The sequence below is a fragment of the Labrus mixtus genome, chromosome 4 (genome assembly GCF_963584025.1).
Source record: "Labrus mixtus chromosome 4, fLabMix1.1, whole genome shotgun sequence".
Lineage (NCBI taxonomy): Eukaryota > Metazoa > Chordata > Actinopteri > Labriformes > Labridae > Labrus > Labrus mixtus.
Genome location: NC_083615.1, coordinates 16,718,042 through 16,738,122, shown reverse-complemented (window position 1 = coordinate 16,738,122; position 20,081 = coordinate 16,718,042). Strand labels below are relative to the sequence as shown.

The 20,081-nt window shown below is 41.0% G+C and overlaps 1 protein-coding gene across 2 annotated transcripts; it reads left to right on the top strand.

The window, feature by feature from the left end:
• The first annotated feature begins 3,708 nt into the window (after positions 1 to 3,708).
• acanb (aggrecan b) lies at positions 3,709 to 19,729 on the top strand. Of its 2 annotated transcripts, none has more exons than XM_061036094.1 (19): positions 3,709 to 3,782; positions 9,122 to 9,200; positions 9,601 to 9,984; positions 10,110 to 10,284; positions 10,575 to 10,702; positions 10,793 to 11,086; positions 11,215 to 11,469; positions 11,630 to 11,804; positions 11,994 to 12,121; positions 12,228 to 12,521; positions 13,252 to 13,365; positions 13,498 to 13,617; positions 13,821 to 14,780; positions 14,984 to 15,097; positions 15,225 to 15,383; positions 15,795 to 15,877; positions 16,244 to 16,388; positions 16,658 to 16,840; positions 17,641 to 19,729. In XM_061036094.1, exons 2-19 carry the CDS (start codon positions 9,128 to 9,130, stop codon positions 17,730 to 17,732), a joined length of 3,876 nt encoding a protein of 1,291 aa, XP_060892077.1. In that variant the 5' UTR covers positions 3,709 to 3,782; positions 9,122 to 9,127; the 3' UTR covers positions 17,733 to 19,729. The 2 variants fall into 2 exon arrangements, with proteins under 2 accessions (XP_060892077.1, XP_060892079.1); XM_061036096.1 differs by lacking the exon at positions 3,709 to 3,782 and adding an exon at positions 3,816 to 3,872.
• Positions 19,730 to 20,081: the final 352 nt, after the last annotated feature.

Below are 20,081 nucleotides of genomic sequence, written 5' to 3'. Positions count from 1 at the left end.
TATATTTACTCAACACTTTTAACAACCTCAGTGCAGTTTCAGCCAGATGATCCTAAAATCTACTGGAAGGTTTCAAGTTCAAGAGGGGTTCAGTTTTTTTTTTTTAAATCTCTGAAAGACAGAATTTCTGCTTCTGACTACTGCGGGAGTGATACAGGAGGATCAGATTATAACACTTAATTATAAGGGCTGTCAGCGTGGATGCGTTGATCACCATTAGACTAAGGTCAGACAATAATATATCAATTTTTAAAAATGTAATGTAACGTGTGCTATTTTGTCCCTTTAGGAGCACGGTAACGCACCGTATAGCTTAGCCACTGCAGCGTCTCCCTGCAGCCAGAGTGATGGAAAAGAACGACATCACTACGGCTCATGTCACTTAAAAAAAAATCCTACACAGCTCAGTTGACGAATCAAAAGTATTATAATTGTGAATGTTTTTTGCTATTGTTTATGAGAGGAAGCAGCTGAATGTTTGGCAGCACTTTGAGTCCAAGACAAATTTACTCAAGAGGACAACAAAGTGTATCGTATCGTATCCCCTTGTAGATCAAACATTTCTCTTTTCTTTACCATTCCCTCTCACTGTTTTCACTCTCTTTTCAATCTGTAAAAGGTTACTCTTTCTTCAGTTAAACTAAAGTCGTAACCTTCAATCTAAAACAAGATCCACCAGGAGCCCCATCACGTCTGAGCCCTTCTCTCACAAAATATTCTTAAAAAACATCACGACTTGCATTAAAAACTTTTCAAAAAGCGGCTTCCAAAATCTGACTTTTAAGGTCCCCACGACGATCACAGAAAATCCTTTGACATCCTGAAGGGACTGTGTCATGTTATTTTTTTTAATGTATATTAATTATTTGCAAGTTCCCACTCTTAAAAATAATTTAAATAAATTACAAAATAGTCATAATCTGCATGGCTTTGAGGCGACATATAGCCTAGCGGTAATGCTGCGCACCCCACAGAGGTTATAGTTGGCAGTGGGTTTGAATCTGACCTCGTCCCTCTGCTGCATGTCATCCCCTACTCTCTCCTCCCAACATTTCCTGTCTCTCTTCAGCTGTCCTATCTAATGAAGGCCAACAAACAAAACCTTAAAACATTAATAATAATTGGCATGGTTTCAAAAAAACAGAAAGTGTTGATCATACTTCATCAGTTTTTTTTTTATTTAAATGAGAGGGGAGTGTTTATTGTGACTCACAGCACCAGATGGATTCCCCAGACCAGCTTACTTGGACAGTAGGGAAACTTCTTCCTCGTCACTGAATCCTGTTGAAGGAGCTTTGCTCGACATCTTAGTGAAGCTGCTGAGCTGCCAACATTAGAAAGTGGTTGTTTCGGCTATAAATCCGAGAATCTATATGCAATAAAAAAGAGTAAAATTAAATCTTGAACATTAAAAGGTTTGTAGGTGTCATGGCATAAAATGCTCCTTCAGGAATGTGAGCATCTAACAGCTGATTGACATGAATGATGGCGAGTAAACCTGATGTGACCATCCCATCTCCCTCCGCAGCTGCTTAATAAACATTGAGTCTGCAAATAAGCATCAAATTAGACTGAATCGTCTGTTAATACGTTCTCCTTTGAAGATGTGGACGGCGAGTGTGCGTCAGCGAGTGCAGCGAGCACACAGCCAGTATTTACACCTCTGAATAGAGTTAAGTGGGAAGCGGAGAGGAGACACGCCTTTCTCCACCTCAGGCCAACATTAGCATGTTTGACTTTAAACTGAATACACACAGACTCGTGCAGCACACACATGTGGCAGTGTACACGCAAAGTGGAATGGGCGTGTGCAAACACGTGCTCACACTGGCATGACTCGTGATTCTTTGCTTTTTTTATTGGCTGCTTTGCAAAGTGTCAAACACCGACACATCGACATACACTCCTCTAGATTTTTTAGCATAAAAAGTCGACGCTTTCTGAAGCATTATTGCAGAATGTGAAAATATCTGCGTTAGCCCTTTATGTACTTGAAGATAAGCTAACAATGAAAACCAAACCTCCTTCATGTGTCCAATTAGCTTTTCTATGCCCTCTAATCTGACCCGTTGACACATGTGCTAACCAAGCAGCTAATAATCTGTTTAGCTTTGTTCACACTTGTCCAAAACCTCTGAAAAACTCCAGAAATGTTCAGGGTAAACTGCATGTGTGAACGCAAATAGCTGAATTTTTCACTCAGTTTCTCCTGCCAGCCTCCTACTATTTTTTCCACCAAAAGTCCGAGTAAGCTGATGCTAGAACGCAGCAGGATATACCAGGAGAATTCATCTTGAGTGAGCAGAAGGGGCTGGTGACATTTATTCCCTGCCATCCGTGCACGACCAAAGACTGTATGCATGTGTGAAAACGGCTTATTTCAACACATTAATGAAAAACTATTTGACTTCAAACATTGCAGCTGATTATCAAAGATTCAAAACACTCTTAATCCTTATACTGTTGTAAATATACTGTAAATGCTATTAAGCCACCTGCATGAAGTAAAAAAGATGGAAAACACCTAGCTTGTCTTTAGCTCGACTGCAGGATTTGTTCTGCAGCACTCATCTCTTAAAGGTCACGTTATGCAAAATACTGTTCACCATGTTTCTCTAACACTAGTCCCTAGTGTCCCTAGTTTGTCTACAAACCCCCCAATGATGAGAAAAGTCCGTCCTCTCCGTCTTTTGCCTGCTCCACTTTTCAGAAAATGTGTGCTCAAACAGGCCGTTTGGAGATTTTCCCTTCATGACATCACAAAGGGCAGTAACCCCTCCCCCAGGTGGTTGAAACTCCCACAGCTAGGTGTTTGTTCTGCCCTCTGAGTCTGCCTTCTTACTGTAAACAATAGGACATGGAGTGAGAAAGCCCGAGACACCCAAGCCTTTTCACGGGGGTGTTGTCAGCTCATTTACATATTTAAAGGTACAGACACAGAAACAGCCTGTTCTGAGCAGGGCTGAAATAGAGGGGTTTATAGACATGATCAAATACAGGATCAGAGTGGATTTAGAACAAGAAACTTCACACACATGTTTTGAGGAGCTCTGAGACTTATTTAAACTGGTTGAAATGGAGGATAATATTTGACCTGTAACCCTATAATGCCTGACCCAAGAAATAATGGACAGAAAATTCTAATATTTTGAATATGAAGAAGGTATACATTTGGGTCTTCCTTTAAACACAGTTAACATATTCTTCTAACAATGACCTGAACCATTGTCCTATGAACAGTTTTAAAGTCCTAACATCCATTTGAATGGCAGAAAAATGCCAACAAGCTCTACAATCTCCTCTATTGTCAGATCTTTGGTGAGCGCCAAGGCGCACCAAACCACATTCCTACATAATGTTGTTAATTTTTTTAAAGATTAAAAATATGCATATTATTGTATGAATACCTAACTATGAATGTATATGAATTACGTGGCTAGTTTGTTGTATTTTGTGTTTATAGCAGCATGTGACCTAGTTCAAAAGTTTTTGAATAAAATGTAAGAAACTCTGATATCCTGTGTATAGTCCAGGAGTAGCACAGGTTCCTTTTTTTTCTTTCTTCTGAACTTCAGCTCTGATATTCGAGGCTGTTTGTATGACCTCACCACCTGGCAGGAAAGGACCACATCTCTCTCTCCCCCTCTCTCTCTCTCTCTCTCTCTCTTTCCAACATCTAAATGTGTGCTGGAGTTTGAATAAAGCTTCTTTCTGCTCTCCTACGCAGGCAGGAGTGAGAGGCCCCTGGAGTCGCTGGCACCGGGAGCTTTGGAGCATCAACGGTACGTTTACGTCTCACTGCTGGAGCCCTGAACAAGGAATATTTGTGAAAAGGGGAAAAAAAACTCTTCATCCTCAGGTGTTTGGTGGAGGTAATGTACTGATGCTAGAATAAAGATAATGCTTTCTATCTCAATATTGGGCTGCTCTTTGGAAAGTTAACCATAACTCGTAGAAATCACAGCAAAGAGAACTTAAGCGTGATAAGATCCTTGGTGAAAACTTTAGGTCAGATTCTGCGCTCAGTGTGCAGTGGGAGGTTTGAATTTCAGAGGTTTTACTGAGTTGACTTCATTGAGGAGTGAATGGAGTCGTTTGTGTTTGATTTGTTGCTTTGACATTGCTGCTCTGTGTTGTGTTTTCTACAGTGATTTTCAAATGTTTAATATGTCTAAAAAGGGTTTGAAAGATCTGGAAATTAAATTAAGAATAAGGACATTTATATGAATTGATTATTTCACATCCGGGATGTCTTCCCTGTGTGCTGAGAATCACATTACTGAATGATCAAATATCAAGTTCGAGTTTGACTCTTTTCCTGAATTATTTGTGGTTAAAATCTTGATGGCGTGTGACCACTTTAATCAGCAGGCAATTTTCTTCCTTCATCATTTCTTTTTTTTCTTTCAAAATTCTATTTTTTGAGAAATGTTTGCCTTTATGGGACAGGACAGCTGAAGAGAGGGAGAGCAAAATGTTTGGCGGTGAAAGTTGAGGGATGACATGCAACAAAGGGCCAAGGTCAGATTCAAACCCATGGCCGCTGCAATGAGGACTGCAGCCTCTGTAAGAGGCGCGCATGGCATTACCGCTAGGCACTCCGGCACCCCTTTTTTTCATTATTTCTGAATCTGTTTTAGAGCCCTGAAATATAAAAAAAGAAAAGTCACAAAAGACAAGAGAAAAGTCTGGAAAAAATTGGCGGGAATATGTTTTTAATTTTTTCTAATAATCTTGTATATCCGGAGATTTCTATCATGATTCATTGAAATAATCTGACATTTGTTGGGAACCACTGATGACACAATATGCATTTGTGTTTCAAGATTTTATTGTTGGCTTTTGCCTTTATTTTATTTAAATGTTTGCAAATATTTAAACCTCATACATCTTTAAGGTTCCCCTTATTAAGAAAGATGTTGAGATACAGAAAAAACACAGTTTAACAGACCAAAAAAAGGAAAATACTTTGAGACACAAGAGAAATTAAAGTGTTGACCTTCAGAGCAAATTGTGAATAATTCCTCATATTTGGAGTTCGAGTTAACCCACAGGTCTTATTGGAAAGCAGAGTGAGAGACAAGTGAAACAGGAGTGAGGATAACATGTAGCAAAGACCTAAAGGTTGGAGTCAGACCCAGATTCGCTTTGACAGAGGTCAGAGCCTCTGTGTGCGGGACGAGCGCTCTACTCACTGAGCTAAACTGGCATCCCAATATTCACAACATTTATGTACAGTGCATGATGCTAATTTTAAACATGTACAGCCCTATAACTCTCTTTTATGATCAGCTTTACAAATGTTTTAAATTAAACAGGAGAATGATTTCTTTAAAAGCTTTTGATTCTAAACACTATTTCTTATTGCAAGATTTAAAAAAAAACTAAAAACAAGAGTGACCTCCTGATTGTATGGCGACATCAGGCCGTGTTAGGACACGTTATGACTCATCAAAAAGGAAATGGGACAAAGGAATCCATTATAGCAGAAATCTTCAATTAAGCCTTTAGAAGGATCTTAATTAATATTTGGCACCTGAGATGTTTTTTTAGAGACTTCAACCACATTTGATATGTTTGATATTTGACATTTAAACTAATGTGCATGTTTCTAAAGCATGCCTTTGAGTATGAAGGCGTGTACTAATGCACCTACAAACAACTTTGAATATGAATGTTTCCACTTTACTGTACATGGGTGTGTGTTTATTTGTGGCTGTGTGTGTGTGTGTGTGTGTGTGTGTGTGTGTGTGTGTGTGTGTGTGTGTGTGTGTGTATGTGTGTGTGTGTGTCGTCAAACACAGGCCTTACAGTAAGTGCTATTACTGACACATGCACACACACTGCAGAGCGTTTTCTCTCCCAGGAGCTTCAGACGTGATCTGTGTGTGTGTGTGTGTGTGTGTGTGTGTGTGTGTGTGTGTGTGTGTGTGTGTGTGTGTGTGTTTGTGTGTGTGTAAGGTATCAATGTCAACTCTGTTCCTCTGCTGAGGGTCTCTGGAGCTTTGGAGGAGAGTATATGGAGGTGGGAGGTGGTGAGGGGGGGTCAAGGGAAGGGGGGCTCCTCTGGATGCCAGCCTTGTGTTTACCTTGGCAGGTCTGCACCCCACCCCCACCCCCTCCCTAAAAGTCCCTGCTCCTGTCCGTTGTTGGAACAGACCGAGGCCTTATAGCGCCCTTCCTCAGCTGGGAGCAGGAACATACCACAGTGACCAAACAGGGGAGCAGCAGCCGCCCCTCTGACTGAATGAACACACTGTGGAGAGGGGGTCTGGTGTAAAAAAACAAACAAACTATGAAGTGGCCACAGTTTAAATGATGCATTTAAAGAGAGACACATTTCTTCTCAATTATCGGATAGTAGGCAGTGAGGAGTTGAGAATTTGGTATTTGCTTGTGTTCTCTGTGTTTAAGAAACATACAAAATCCCCCTAACAACCTAAATACCCTAAAAGTTTGAGGTATAATTGTGGGAATGTTAGGATTACCTTTGCTACTTGGTGAAAAGTTTGTAACATCATGACATCAATACTGCTGGCTCTCTATGACCTACTAAAACAAAAGAGGCCATCAGGCAGAATGTCATATTTCTGTGCAGTAACTTGAAAAAGCCCCTTACACATTGTCAGTTCAAAGTGGGATATTTACGCCTCATTTGCAGTGTGTGACCCACCGAGGCATAATGGTGGGGTGAGGTTGTCCTGCCCCTGATTTGCCTTCAGTGGTGAAACAGAGACGGAAAAGAGGCGAGGGCGTGGAAATGTGTAACATCGGAGCCAGCAGGGCGGAACAGTGCTGTGGTTGTGTCTTCACTGTTCCTTTAAGTTTGAAGAAAAACTCAGAAAAAGTCAGATGGAATATAAAGTAAAAAGTTCCAAAAGCCATAAAAAGACAGTTGGCAACATTTGGGAAAGTTTGACTGAACTCGAACTACAGAGTGCGATATTGCAGCTTAGATGTGTCCATCCATCTTCATATTTTTTGTTTCCGCACAAAACTGGGCCAACATTCAGTCGCAGACAGATCTTAGACAGAAGGGCAAATATTAGACCTACCATACTGTATGTCCTGGATCTGTGGAACTCTGAGAATGCTAGCAGACCACACACACACACACACACACACACACACACACACACACACACACACACACACACACACACACACACACACACACACACACCCACACACACTTACTCATGTGAGGCGTTTGCCCAGAGTTGTTCTGGCTTCTTCCACTCTGTTAAAGTAAAGAAATTATTGTTTTTTAAGCTGAGTCACTCGTTCTGAAAAGGTCGCTGCATTTACTCTTGTGGCTTTTTTTATGTTGGACTGGAGTTTCCAGTCGTTGATATTAAACGATATTTATGGTCGGATTAGTCTTTAGACGAAGGTAGAAACCCACCAAAAAGGAGCATTTTCACTGAGGGAGCTGTATAATTAATCCTCTGTGTGAGTTAGTGACTCTGCATTGATAACTTGAATTTCAACAGAAATGTACGGCTTATAAAAAAGGAGAAAGACTACAGACAAGCACGTTCACACATGCACCTTTCACCTGAAAATGTCCTGAGATCGTTCAACTGGGCTTCAATAGTGAACGCAAATGTCTGAATTCATTAACCCAGACTTTTTAAAATATATTTTTGGGGCTTTTTATGTCTTTATTTTAGAGATAGGAAAGCGGATAGAGAGAGAGAGAGAGAGAGAGAGTGGGGAATGACATGCAGGAAAGGAGCCACAGGTCAGATTCAAACCCGAGCCGCCCGCTTGGAGGACCATCCTCCAGATGTCATTCTCCTCGTCTTGCATGCTCTATCAAGGCCCCCTTTACCTCAGCAAACCTGACAGACTATTTCCAGTTGAAATTTGTGAAAGGGAAAATCCAGATATTATCAGTACCTGAATATCTGGAAACTGTCTTCAGAGTTTATAGCCAACCTGCTGGTGATGTTGGCAATAGAAAGCTTACTTGCTATCACTGACAATGCTTACATACTGATGTTAAACAAGAATAATATGCTTACAACTTAGTTTAGCATGTTAGCATTAGTAGTAATCACAGAGTACAAATGATGCTGGTGCTAATAACACCAGATTAGGTTCGTCACGTCCGGGAGCTACGGCGGATCCCCTAAGAGGCTTCCCTAAACTGATGACAGAAAAACGTTCAACATCACCTGATTCAGAATCTTCATTCCAATATAACTAATGAATAATAGACAAATTGCATCCCGTTGAAGTAGTGGGCATTGCTAGTGAATCGGTGTTCATTGTTGGCGCAACCAACATTGCCATTCCCCAGAGCTACTGTATGTCACTAAAATAACTAAACTGAGGTCTCAGATTCAAAGTAGCTATTATTCAAAAGCACATATTAGTTCACAATTAATGATTTTCAGATTAAAGTGTGGCACGAAAAGACACTCTCATCGGCCAGAAAACAGATATAGAGAAAAGAAATACAGTTCATACAAGTGGTTTAGGTTAATTTTATACAAAGCACAAAGAGACAAAGATGCTTTTTGAAAGGACATTTTGAAAGATGGAAAAACTGCCTCAGTTCATTATTTTATGCACAAGTGTGAAACAAATGGAAAAGCATTTGAGATGAATGAATCACACTCCTTCGTCTCCGCCTGAAGTTATTTTAGTGCTAAAGACATTTCCTGTTCCCAGAGACAGAGGGGCTTTGATTCCTCAGTGGGCATGTTTGGTATTTCTAAATGATGCTGGCGACTTTTGACGGTCTATTTCCATTTTGGCTAGTAGGTCTGACGTAACAACCAAACACACTGAATATACTGAATCCCGTGGAATATGACTGTAAGTGCACAGGAGCTAGGAAAAAACACAGTTGCATTCAGAAGCAAAGGAAATGATCATAAACCCTCCTACTCATTTTAACACTTACTTTACTGTTCATGCTGTGTGCACTTCTGGTAAAGAGAAGTCAGAATTTCAGTCCATCCCAGCACACACTTCAGATTTGTTCGATTATTTAAATTGAGCAAATTGGGGGCAAAGTAAGCGGCACCATTCCCATGCTAGTCCTTTCTGTCATTAATGATTTTGATCAACATGTTTAACACCAGTGTTGGGGTATTTGGATATTTTTCAGGTAACCATGACCCCCCTGCTTCTGCTGTGTGTGTCCTTGCCCATCATCTCGGCAACAATATTGCTTGAAAACCACGATGGTAAGTTTTTTTTTGTTGAACAGTTCCTCATTCTCATCATCAGTGTGTAATTTTCAAATACCTTTCAGACCCATTGGAAAACTTGCTAAGTTGTGCAATGGAAAGTATTCATCAGTCTAATATCGTTAATATATTCTGTGATATATCTTCTAAAGGCATTGGCTTTAGTGACCAAGTTTTTATGTCTTAAGTGTAGAGATTGTAGTTTCGTTTAATTTTTTTGAGCCCATTCTTTGCAAGTCATTTCCAAAAACATAGGATTCCCCCAAGCAGCATCAGAACATATTACTCTGAGTAAGCTTTTGGAAAACTTAAAGAAAGTTCTTAAATGTAGTCTCTACCAATATTCACAATTGTGCAAAAATCTAGTCTAAGTTAACCCTAACTGGTCTTACCCTAGACTTGGATGGCACGTTGCGTGTCAGTATCCCAATGGAGATGCCTCTCCGCCCTCTGCTCGGCAGCAAGGTAGTGGTACCGTGTTACTTTCAGGACAGCACTGTCAACGACCCTGGAGCTCCAACCATTGCCCCACTATCCCACCGCATTAAATGGACCTACGTCACCAAGGAGAAAGTCACCACCATCCTGGTGGCGTCAGAGGGAAAAGTTCAAGTGGAGACCGAGTATTTGGACAGAGTGACGATGATCAACTACCCACTGGTGTCCACTGATGCCACCTTAGAGATAACAGAGCTCAGGTCCAAAGATTCTGGCACCTACCGCTGTGAGGTGATGCACGGCATTGAGGACAACTATGACACTGTGGACATTCAGGTTCAAGGTATGTATGGAAATAAGCTACCAACATAAGAAATAAGTGTTGTTTGAAAATGACTCTTCAAAATAGGCACAAAAATGTAAGAAATATTCCACAGCTTTTCTTTTTTCCGACTACTTTCTGTACAGGTATTGTGTTCCACTACCGAGCCATCTCCACCCGCTACACCCTGACCTTTGAGAAAGCTAAAGCAGTGTGTATCCAGAACAGTGCCACGATTGCCACTCCAGCCCAGCTCCAGGCTGCTTATGATGATGGATACCACCAGTGTGATGCTGGATGGCTATCAGATCAGACCGTCAGGTAGTGTCCATCTAAGTTATTGTCCATCTGCGTTAAGCATTTCCAGCATTTAAGAGGCAGATATCTTTTTTGTTTTTGTTGGTTTGGCCCTATATACGTATAAATTAATGAATTAATGCTGAGCCATTCAGAGGGAATTTACTTTAGGGAGATGATATAGTAGGAGAGTCCAATATGACAGTGCTAATATAAAAACATGCCTTTTATGCACCAACAGACTTGTAATAATTAACACAGTAAAATAATTGATGTTGGTGTCTTCTGACTAACATCTATCTTGACATTTCAAGGTACCCTATCCAGGAGCCCCGCGAGCGTTGCTATGGAGACAAGGAGACATTCCCTGGTGTGAGAACCTATGGTGTGAGAGATGTAAATGAGACCTACGACGTCTACTGTTTTGCTGAGAAGATGTCAGGTAGGCTCATCTATCAAGTATAGCACCACAGATGAACAAAATAGTTCCACCAATTCCACTGTTTTTGAACTCCCTCCTCTCTCCTCCCAGGCAGAGTCTTCTACTCCATGTCTGTGGAGAAGTTTACCTTCTATGAAGCTGGGGATCAGTGTGCCAAACTTAATGCACGCCTTGCCACTACTGGAGAACTTTACCTGGCCTGGCAGGCTGGCATGGATGTGTGTAACGCTGGCTGGCTGGGAGACAGGAGTGTACGTTACCCCATCAACATAGCCAGACCTCAATGTGGAGGCGGGCTCCTTGGAGTGAGAACCGTCTACCTGTTCCCCAACCAGACAGGATACCCCTACCCAGACTCCCGCTATGATGCCATCTGCTTCGAAGGTAAATTCCTCATGAACACATACTCCCGAAAAAAATGGAATACCAGTTTGTGATGTTTAGTGCATTTATGGACGTATTTGTGTGAAACATCAATTTCATCAAGCACTTGTGTAATTTGGTTTGCTCAGCTGGTGAGGATGAAGGTACTGTGCCAGTGAAGACCACCCCTTTCCCAGACATCATTCGCCTGACACCCGCCTCAGGAGTTTACCCAGGTATCATTCCCACTCCCAGGGGTGAGGAGAGCAAGGGTAGTGAAGTTGACACCCTGTCCCCATTGCCTGTCCCACCAAGTGTGACCGACACATTTACCAAAGTGACTCCTGTTGTACCTGAGCCTGGACTTGGACTGACAGACATATATGCTGCCATGGCTCCCACAGGTAAGCTGGTTATGAACTTTATTATTGAGACCACTTTGTTGAAGATGTATATAGGCTTTAAGAATTCACCTTAAAGAATTACAATACAACATCACAACTGGAAAAAGTTGTTCCCTTTGTCCTACTATCTTTAATTTCTTCCTGCTTTCACATTTCACAGGTGTGGTGTTCCATTACCGACCCATCACTGGTCGTTACACGCTGTCTTTTTTGGAGGCTGCCAGAGCCTGCCAGAGTATTGGGGCGATCATTGCCAGCCCTCAGCAGCTACAGGCAGCCTTTGAGAAAGGCTTGCACCAATGTGATGCTGGCTGGCTCCGTGACCAGACAGTCAGGTGAGAAAGAGGCATGTGTATAATAGAGATACATCAAATATATCAATATGAAGGAAACATCAGCAACATCGCAATTCTAACAAAACATTTTCCTTTTTGTTTTGATTCAGGGGTTTGTACAGTAGTGATAACATTTTAAATCATTGAAATAAAATGATAAACTGTACCAACATTCTCTTTCTTTCACAGGTATCCCATTGTATCACCAAGAGATAATTGTAATGGTAATCTGCCCCACCTACCTGGAGTCAGATCCTACGGGCTGAGGCCAGCTAGTGAACTTTACGATGTATTTTGTTATGTGGAACGTCTTCAAGGTGAGGAGCCCAATCATGGTGGATTACAGAAAACTGTCTAGCGACATACCTATCCACTGATCCAAAGTCCTCTAAATGTTGGTAAATACCTCTGTGATTCTCTTAGGTGAGGTCTTCTTTACCAGTGACTACGACAGCTTTTCCTATGAGGAGGCTGTGCAGCACTGTCAGAAACTCAACACCACCCTGGCAAACACTGGGCAGATCTATGCTGCTTGGAACCAAGGCCTTGACAAGTGTCGTCCAGGCTGGTTGATGGATCGTAGCGTGCGCTACCCAATCACAACCCCCAGGTCCCACTGTGGAGGCGGGCAGGTTGGAGTCCACATTATCTACGCCTACCCCAACCAGACAGGATTTCCTGATGAGCACTCACGCTATGACGCCTATTGTTTCAAAGGTAGGAAAGGATTAGGTGAGTTACATATACATTTTAATGTGAAACAAAAAACCTCTTGTAAATAAAACAGTGACATAGAGAAGAAAATTATGCTTAATGGCAAAACTGATTCTGTTTGGTGTAAGATTCAAAATCACCCACTTGAAATGACACGTGGAAACTCTTGTCATTCTGGCATCGCTAGGCAACACTTGTTGAAGAGGTAGCAAGCTAGGTAAAATGGTAGAAATAGTTGGCTGAAAGTAACAGATAAATTGTTGAGATCTCTCACGAAAGGTAAAACATACAGCTTCCGTCAAGATGTATGACTACAAACTTGACTATAAACTTAACTTGTTGTTTGACTATATTGCACTTATTCCCAGTCATACTTACTCATGCTTAACAATGGGGGCATAACACTGATGTGTAGATCAACTAATATCATTTTATTTACAAGTAGGTACTTAGCTATAGTCATATGATATGGGGTTGAAGTGGTAAGCCCAAAGTGATTAAAAAATGGTTGAACCTAGTTGGATATGAATAATAAGAAATTGTTTACGTAGGTAGAGCAAAGGGCAAAACATGACCAACTCATAATAACATTTAGTTTTATCAAAAATATTCTCACCACATCAATTTCTATAACGTTTAGTAGCATACCGAATGCTGCCTACGTCAAAGTTACTCTATTTCTTAAAAATGTAATCTGGCTCATTTTGTCCCTTTCTCATTTTGTCTTTTTCAGCCGATAGTACTGTTGTACATGTTGAAACAGAAACCATTGTGAATGTGACAACAATGACAGTAGATGTCATCGACAAGACCACAGCCGTCACAATTGATCATGTGGCTCCCACTGGTAACACGCATGAAATCTGCTCTCTTAAGTCCTTGTTATGACTTTGGCCTGATTTTGTTGTCCAATATCATTATCAAAATATATAGTCCATGTTTTGCCAAATCTCATTTCTGTATGTTTTGTTTGTTTCAGTTGAAACTACAGTGCATACTACAGTGCATTACAATGAAACTCAAACTAGTGTAAATATTACTGGTATAGAGGAGTTTATCAACGAGACGACCATCACAACTCAGCAAGCTGTTCCTACTGGTAAGGGGGCTGGAAATAACTGTGTACGAAGTTTTTTGCTTTAACTTTTAGAGGAATATAGCTATTAAAATGTATTCCGCTTTTTGCAAAACATGCAATAGTTTTATTTAAATCAATTAATTAAACACAATATTTAAATTTGCTGAACATGATGTTACAATACATGTAATTGTTTTTGTTTGGATTCTTAATATTTCCGCCAGTGAAAACAATTTCACCTCCAATCCATGTTGATGAATCTGGCTCTGGTTCAGCCGATCATTCAACCAGTGGCCAGATCTCAGGAGAGTCCAGCACCTCCAGTGCCAGTGGAGACGCCTCTGGATCAGGACAGAATGTCATCTTCAGTGGACAAACAGACATCTTCTCTGGAGAACCGTCTGCTTCTGGAGGCCCACAAGAGGCCGAAGGAGGAAGTTCTGTCATCTTCACATCTGGAGAACATGGTAGTGCCTCTGGATCTGGGGAGAGGCTGGACGGAAGGCATTCTGGCTTTGGTGTTTCAGGATCAGGTTTCACAAGTGGAAGTGGAGACATCTTCAGTAGCAGTGGAGACACAATGATCATCATGGTGGATGGGAGGACGGTGGAAGTGCCAAGAACTCAGAAAACCCCCACTGAGCAAGAGTTAGGTCATGGAGGCATTGATTCCAGTGGGACCTTCTTGGAATCAAGCATGTCAGGATCGGGAGATATGTCTGGGACTGGCTCTGGTGGATTTTCTGGCATCTCATTTATAGACCACAGTGCTGTTGATCTCACTGTTCAGGCATCTGGTGAGCAGGAGGTGTCTGGATATCGACCCTTCCACAGCGGCTTCCCAAGTGGTTTTCCATCTGGTGTCTCAAGTGGCGGCTCAGCCTCTGGGGACGACATCGTCTACATTACAGACATTGATTTGATCGAAGTGACTGTAGCCCCACAGGTTAGCCACCCTCCGCAAGGAAGAGGGGAGGTGGAGGTAAGCGGGGAAGGAAGTGGGTCAGGGATCCATCATGAATTCAGTGGCACTTTGGACCAAAGACTGCATCAGTCAGGAAGTGGTGACCAGGTGACCTACACTGACTCCGTGACTCCCGACTCAGCCTACACCAGCCCAACCACAACACCATCAGTGTCTTTAGCAACTCCTTCTGTTGTTGAGCAGCCTGAAGTCGTGGAAGGTATATGATTTAGATGTTTAATTCACTGACATACTGTATAACTAGACTAAAACTTCCATGGTGGCATGCTCTACATTTTTTAAATAAACAGATTAGTCCACCTGAGTATCTTCAGAAATATTCTTGTGTGTCAGTACCACTAATAAACTGGAACTACACCACACAAAATTGACAAAGTACTATCTCTTTCTCTCTGATATCAGTCTCTGCAGACCCCTGTGAACCAAACCCCTGCAGGTCAGGAACCTGCATTGTGCAGGGAGACGTTGCTGTTTGTCAGTGTCCCACTGGTTTCACTGGCGAAGACTGCTCCACACGTGAGTCAACCATAACAAACTGCACATTGCACACAGGAGAATTAGCATACAACTATTAAAATGTCATAATTAATGTATTTTCTTACTTTTTCATAATTTACCTGGATGTGACTGTTTCTTTACGTAGATGTGCAGGGCTGTGCCGAGGGCTGGTTGGAGTTTATGGGCAGCTGTTACCTCCACTTTTCGGAGAGAGACACCTGGTCTGAGGCTGAGCAGCGCTGTCAGGAGCTTAACTCCCACCTGGTTAGCGTCGGCTCTCAGGAGGAGCAGCAGTTTGTCAATTGTGAGTAGCTGTGTGTGTCAGTGTGTGTCAGTGTGCTTTTAAACTTTTAAAGACAGTTAATGGTTTAAGAGCCGTAAGATGTTTTTTTTAAAAGCCTATTAATGCTAATGCTTGTCAAGTTATGATGAATTGAAACTTGCCAGTTTGTGGGTGGGTAACCAGTGAGGATCATCAAGTGGGTGGTAGAGTAGGGGGAGGTTTACACAGTGGAGACTTGTGGTTATGGTATTAATCTATATAATAAAAAGGAATGCAGTGCGGGAGAACTTGCTTTCCAAGTATTTTCATTGAGCCTTGCAGGAGGGATGAAGCTTGATACTACAATAGCCTTTTGATGGATGGAAACATAATAGAAAGAAGAGCAATATACATGTTTCTTTAAAGCTTAAATCTGTCCTAATTTATATACAGCCAATGGTCAGGACTACCAGTGGCTTGGACTCAACGACAAAGATGTGCAGAATGAGTTCCGCTGGACAGATGGCAGTCCTTTGGTGAGTTTATTTGGACACGCCCCGAAAGCTGCTGCAAGGCTTGTGACACATTCCAAAAGATGATCACACCAAAAACACTCTTTCATCTTGTTCCGCTAGCTCCCTGTTTGTTTGTTTTTAATGTAAATCGTAATTTTGGTTCTCACTAACAGACCTCTGGGCTCTCTCTGGGTTCCACATCCAAGACAAGAGTTTAGGTCCTCAACAATGACACCATTTAAAACACAAGGATGTAATTTGTCCAATCGTTTTTTTAAAGAAGCTAAAATATACCCTTTTATGTACAATCTTCTTGTATTTTTCATTTGCGGTTGTATATTTGTCCTGGAAGGTGCCATATAATTAAACATCTTTTAATTTTCTTAGACCTTTGAGAATTGGAGGCCCAACCAGCCAGATAATTACTTCAGCTCTGGGGAGGATTGTGTGGTGATGATCTGGCACGAGGGTGGACAGTGGAATGACGTGCCCTGCAACTACCACCTTCCCTTCACCTGCAAGACTGGTCCAGGTAGGCTTATTGGTTTGGAATAAATCCTGAACAAAAAGTGATCCTGGGAATTCTTTTTGATGGAAAAATTGCAGGAAATGTGGTCCAGTGGTTTACTATAAATTGTATTTTTCTGTGGTTGAAGACAATCTCAGTCAGAAGTCAGACATCACCACCACTCCACCTACGTATTCTGAAATTTACAGGACATCTCCAAGACCTCTTGGACTGAACCATGACACAATAACTATAATCTTGATTTTTATTTTTTATTCTTCTTTCTTCTCAAGTTATGTGCAGAGCACCTCCTGAGGTGGAACACGGCCATCCAATGGGCAGCAGCAGAGAGCGCTATGCTGTCAACTCTATAGTCCGCTACCAGTGTGATGCAGGCTACACACAGCGACACCTGCCTGTCATACGATGTATGCCAGATGGACAGTGGGAGGAGCCCCAAGTGGAGTGTACAGAAGGTAATTTTTCAATGGAAATGCTGAAATATGGATTTACTGATATATTGTTTAAAGAAAAGTGAAGCTCTTTTAAAACTTAAAACAAAGTACTCGATTCCCTCAAGAGGCAAAGATTCATGTTAAGTTAATCAATCAATTTTTTCCTCCTTTCATAAGTTCTCTGTGATTGTCACATATGAATTGCACATTACATTCAGGAATCAGATTTGATTGACACTGGCTATGTTTTAGACAGTGCTTGTTTTACCTGGTTTTTAGGTTTAGTTTTTACATTTGTATTGATAATTGATATTTATTTCTGGTACACCTTCAGGAAATTGCTATCTGTCTTCTAGTAATTATACTCAAATGGATTAAACATCACTATGTCTGTGACTCCCAACATAACTGTTGCCATACATCATGCAATAGATGCCATGAGTTCGTTAGCATAACATAAGCTAACATAACGCAAACTCAGAATTAATGCCTTTTCCTCTGTAGCTGACCCTTTAGCTTTTTTCTGGCAATCAATCTTGCTCGATAGGATATCAAATGTGTGGTCTTAACTTAAGGTATGACCAGATTCCCTCTCTGTTGTTAAAGCAAATCTCCTTCATTTCAAGACGATACAATTTAAAATAATTTTCAGATACCATTAATCTACAATTACAAGCTGAGAAATTAGCTGCTGTTTGAATTTGGTCATTAGCCAGTTGACTTGATCATTTAGCCACAACAGTCACTTCAATTTTAAGCACAAGGCTTTAAGCAACACACTGTGTATGATTTCATCAGTATGCTTAACTTTTCTTCCTCAGCTGGTGCCAACAGCAACAGGCTACACAAAAGATCCCTCAGGAGGAGAAGTAAAGGTGTCAGCAGCCAACAGGAACAGAGGAAGCAGCACTGAGCGGGAATGAAAGGACACACTGCAGAGAGCCACAAAGGACCCCTCTTGAAAAGAGGCATGGACACCAATGCAAATGCCCTACCAAAAAGATAATATTCCTCCCCATGTATATACACACACACACTTTAAAGCACATTTAGACAGTAGTAGAGTAATTAACATAAATTGTGTTTCTTTGAGTGTCACTCTAAATCTTCTAGAGACACTTTTCTATATATTTATACTCTCTTATTTATAGCTGTGACCCAGTATTTGGAAGAATTACCTGAATGCACAAACTTTCTGCGATTAGCTGCCAGCACTGCAAAACAAAGTAATGTAGATAAAGCTGTAAGATGGGGACATAAGAAGCTTTAGAGTGACACCTAAAGTCCATGAAACAGCCCAATAAGGGTATGTGTCCATTAATTGCCTTTTTTTCGAGCTGGCAGCACTCATGACCATAATTTGAGAGTGCTTCTCACAGACGCTTATTGTTGCAAGGGTACGAAAGTTGGCTCACCACACTCTCCTCTGTAGTGACACTAATGTCAATTTTATAATTGCTCCATATGCTTAATATTTGGATTTATTAAAGGACATTTCATCAACATAAAAACAATGTAAGGCAATAATGTCCTGGCATGAGCAGCATCTTTACATCTGGAAGTTGTACCTGTGAAAAGAAGGCTCGGATTAGTCCGAGCCTTCTTTTCACAGGTGATTGTGCTCTTCAATGTGATGATGATAACGGAAAGCCAAGTTTAGAGAGGATTTGCAACAAACCTGGATCGAAGTAGTCAGCACTCAGGCACTTTTGGGAGCATTCAGTAACTTCTGTGCTAATCATCTGAATCCAGTGCACCTTATAAAAAACAATCACACACACACACAACTAGGACAGTGCAGAAGACCAATACATTGGGATAACTGTTGCAAAGTATGTGCACCAAGTTTGGCAGGTTGAGTTTTATGTTTAGGGCTTCTTAAGAGCAATCAATGAACTCTGAGAATTATGCGAAAATGTTGCTTTTATAAGATTTAGATTAACGGAATGGATTAGTTTCTCACTGTAAATATTTTCTCTACAATTCTCTGAACAGCAGGATCTGTCAAAACCTTTTGCAGAGCAGACAGTCGTTTGATTTATCATCAACCTGTTTGTTGATTTGTTAGTCTTAATAACTGGTAAGGTGCAGTTATGCGTTGTTTATTAAGTGGGTGTGACCGCAAGCTGAACTTTAAAAGAACACAAACTGATTTTTCAGGAGTTTTTGTGGAGGTTTCTGGCTGTTCCTCGTGTGACAGGGTCAAATAAACAGAAAAGTATGTCTTGAAACTCGTGAAATGAAACAATTTTAGGGAAAAGAAACTGTGAAAGCAGTAGAAATTTATATAAATGATGAGAAAGATAGAGAAGGTAGAGGTGGAAGAGGAGATTATAAAATGTTGACCATGAGGTCAAGATTTGCTTCAACTTTAGAGCAGATACTAGTGTCCATATCTGACTTCCACGGATGAGTCATACACGCTGACACAGCCAAAAACACACATCAGTTAACACACAACAGAAAATGAAAGAAGATGATGAGTGAGTCTGGCAAAGCTGTGAAGTGAAACACACAGCTTGCACAAAGATTTGCACATTTTATACAAGAAAATTGTATTAATGTATTGTTGAATTAAGACACTTTGGGATGCTATGGGTGTGTCAATGAATATTTCAAAGTCTATTTCACATCAGGATACGCTCACGTTTCAGTATAACAAAAACAAAATCTAAGGGATTAGGCAAGGAACAGTTTTTAATAACCAGCCAAATCGGTGAAAGTAGTCGTCTGTATCAGGGTTTGTGACCTTGGGATTCTGGTACAAACGGAGCTTTCAGCAAATCTTTCGACAATAAACCAAAATATGTGTAACATTTCACACCTCTGTTATGACTCTGTTCAGATCCCAAAACCTGATGTGTGAACATACAGTATTCTGTGCTGTGCCAAATAAAACTTGGAATCATCTGCCTCTGTTACATTATTGTCCTTTAGTGTAAAGATATCAATCCATTGACATTGAAAGCAGCTGTACAGGTCCCTGTGCTTCATGTTATCTTTCTTGTAAAAATCGAAAAATTATTTTTCTGCTGGTTTTGGAAAGTCGTCTTTACCCAGAGCTGTTAAATCTGAGGTAAACGCTCTGAGGCAAGGGGAACAGAACTGGCTTTTAGTTTGTTTTTACCTTCCTGTGGAACCCAGCCGTGAACAAACACACAGTAAATAGCCCGTTCATCAACCTGCACAGCGAGTGCCTTCATCACTACAGTCACCGCAAACAGATCTACTGTGTATGTGTATGTGTGTGTGTTACCGGGAG

Coding starts and splice junctions, on each gene's coding strand:
- acanb (XM_061036094.1), top strand. CDS start 9,128: ATGACCCCCCTGCTTCTGCTGTGTGTGTCCTTGCCCATCATCTCGGCA. Junction 13,366..13,497: donor TGATCATGTGGCTCCCACTG/GTAACACGCATG, acceptor TGTTTGTTTCAG/TTGAAACTACAGTGCATACT. Junction 15,878..16,243: donor GGACAGATGGCAGTCCTTTG/GTGAGTTTATTT, acceptor TAATTTTCTTAG/ACCTTTGAGAATTGGAGGCC.